A 2,336-nucleotide genomic window follows, 5' to 3' on the forward strand; every position below is an offset into this window, starting at 1 on the left:
TCAATTTGTTCTCCATATTTATGGGTCTGTTAATACTTTTTGTTTACTTATATGTTTGTTGAGATTTCACATATAAGTGAAATCATGGTGTTTGCTTTCTCCACTTCTGTCACTTAGCATGATTCCCCCTAGCTTCATCCACGTTGTTACAATGGCAAAATCTCATCCTTTTTTGTGGTTGAGTCATATTCCGTTACACACATAAAATCACACCTTTATCCATTCACCTTTCGATGGACACTTGGGTTGCTCCCATACCTTGGCTATTATAAATAATGCTGTAATAAACAGGGGTGTGAGTTCCACAATGTTTTTAACTTTGTTGTAATTTAACAGATTTCCATTTTGCTCGGGATGTGCAGAAATCAAGTGTGGTTGCCAGAATTCTACACTAGGACACTGTGGACTGCTACATTGGCCAGAATGAAGACAAATGTTTTTCTGAACCATTCCACTCCAAGGCCATGTGATTTTATTTTTGTCTTGATATTTTCATTCTCCACATTGTCTCTCTCAGAGCCTGGTGGACCTGCTTATTCCGCAGAGTGTAGATGACAGGGTTCAACAGCGGGGTCACCACCGTATGCACAAGGGCAGCCTCCCTGTTGGAGTCCAGCCTGTTGGTTTGCTTTGGTTTCACGTATATAAAGACACAGCTGCTGTATATCAGGGAGAGGACTATGAAGTGAGAAGAGCAGGTGGAGAAAGCTTTCTGTCGCTCCTTGGCTGATGGGAGTCGCACAACTGTGACTACTATGTTGCTGTATGCAATTATGGTTATGATAAGGGATGTCAAAATGATAAACAAAGCAATGACAAAGGCCAACATTTCAACAAACCTGGTATTAGAACAGGAGAGATGAATCAGGGAACCAAGATCACAGAAGAAGTGGGGGATAACATTGGGGCCACAGAACGATAACTGGGAAACCTTTACTATCAGACCAGTGATGAGAATGAAGGCCAAAACACAGCAGGCAGTGACCAAGAGGAAGCAAGTCTTGAGGTTCATGATGGTTGGGTAATGCAGAGGCTGGCAAATGGCCATGTACCGATCCACAGACATCACTGTTATGAGGAAGAAACCTGTGGCTCCGAGGTATACATACACAAAGGCTTGTATGAAACAGGCAAGAAAGGAAATGGTTTGCCGGCCTAAAAGAAAGATGACCAGCAACTTAGGAATAACAGCACTTATGAAACAACACTCAAAGAAGGAGAAAGTGCTGAGGAAAAAGTACATAGGTGTCTGGAGCCGGGAGTCAGCACAGGTGATGGTGACTATGACAGCATTGCCTGTAATGGATGCCAGGTAGGCCAGCAGGTGCACCAGGAAGAGGACCTTTCCCAGGTGTTGGATGGCAGGAAACCCCTCCAAGGTGAATTCTTGGACGGTGGTCCCGTTCCCTATTTCCATGGGCATCTCTTTCCACAGCATCATCCCTGCTGGTCTTAACCCACAATAAAGACATAAAGGAGGGCAAAGGTTTTAGCGGAACACAGGATTAAGTTATTTGCCTATCCTGGAAGGTGGCTAGGCAGATAGCAAAGTGGTTTATTCAGCTGGTTCTTGAATCAGAAGGACCTGAATTCATTACTAGTTCAACACTGAGTTCTCACCCCTGAGAGATAGGTTATCTTTGGAAAGGTAGTTAACTATTATGAACCTCACTTTCACCCTCAGTAAAATGAAGATGACAGGATCTGCTTGTTCATGTTCTTGTGAGAATAAGTAAGATAAAGCATGTAGCTCACTTGCCATATGATGCCAATGTTTCTATGTGTTCTCAATGCCTAATTGTAATGTGATAGTCATTATTACTATGCTGAATAGAACATCATCAGTAGGCAATATTGTTGAAATTTTTTAGTTATAAAACACTTTACTGTTTTTAAGAACATTATTTGTAGTAAACATAGCAGTTATGTTCGTAATAGTCACTTTGAGCATCTCTTTTAATATGTAACACATTCTAAGGTCTAAGCTATCATCATCATGATTTGTTGAGGACCTATACTTGTTCTGTGCTGGTCACTGAAATTCACTATTTCTATTACTCTTCACAATAACGAAGAGCCTCTTCTAAAGAAGTAGAAACGGAGGCTTAGAGAGATCCAGAGAGCTTAGGTCATTTCGCTGGGACTTTAGCCACAATGTCCAAATCCAGAGTACCTGCTTTTTCTAAATGCAGTGACAAAATATTTTAAAATGGAAACAAATCTATAGTTGATGATCTCTCAACCTTAAGTGCAAGATTAGCTTTACTTATCTTGTTTCTATCCCACATTAGTATCACTGATGAGTTACTGACCTGCAGATTGACATGGGGCCAGAG

At 41.3% G+C, this 2,336-nt stretch overlaps 1 protein-coding gene across 1 annotated transcript; it reads right to left on the reverse strand.

Annotated features, from left to right (window-relative positions):
• Window positions 1-472: 472 nt before the first annotated feature.
• On the reverse strand, window positions 473-1,466 carry LOC121037454 (olfactory receptor 6C75-like). The gene has a single exon (XM_040486905.1). It carries the CDS (start codon window positions 1,439-1,441, stop codon window positions 473-475), a length of 969 nt encoding a protein of 322 aa, XP_040342839.1. The 5' UTR covers window positions 1,442-1,466.
• Window positions 1,467-2,336: the final 870 nt, after the last annotated feature.

The sequence above is a fragment of the Herpailurus yagouaroundi genome, unplaced genomic scaffold, assembly GCF_014898765.1.
Source record: "Herpailurus yagouaroundi ecotype Mexico unplaced genomic scaffold, PumYag 163, whole genome shotgun sequence".
Classification (NCBI taxonomy): domain Eukaryota; kingdom Metazoa; phylum Chordata; class Mammalia; order Carnivora; family Felidae; genus Herpailurus; species Herpailurus yagouaroundi.

What these genes read in the sequence shown, in the direction of transcription:
- LOC121037454 (XM_040486905.1), bottom strand. Translation starts at nt 1,441, where the DNA reads ATGATGCTGTGGAAAGAGATGCCCATGGAAATAGGGAACGGGACCACC.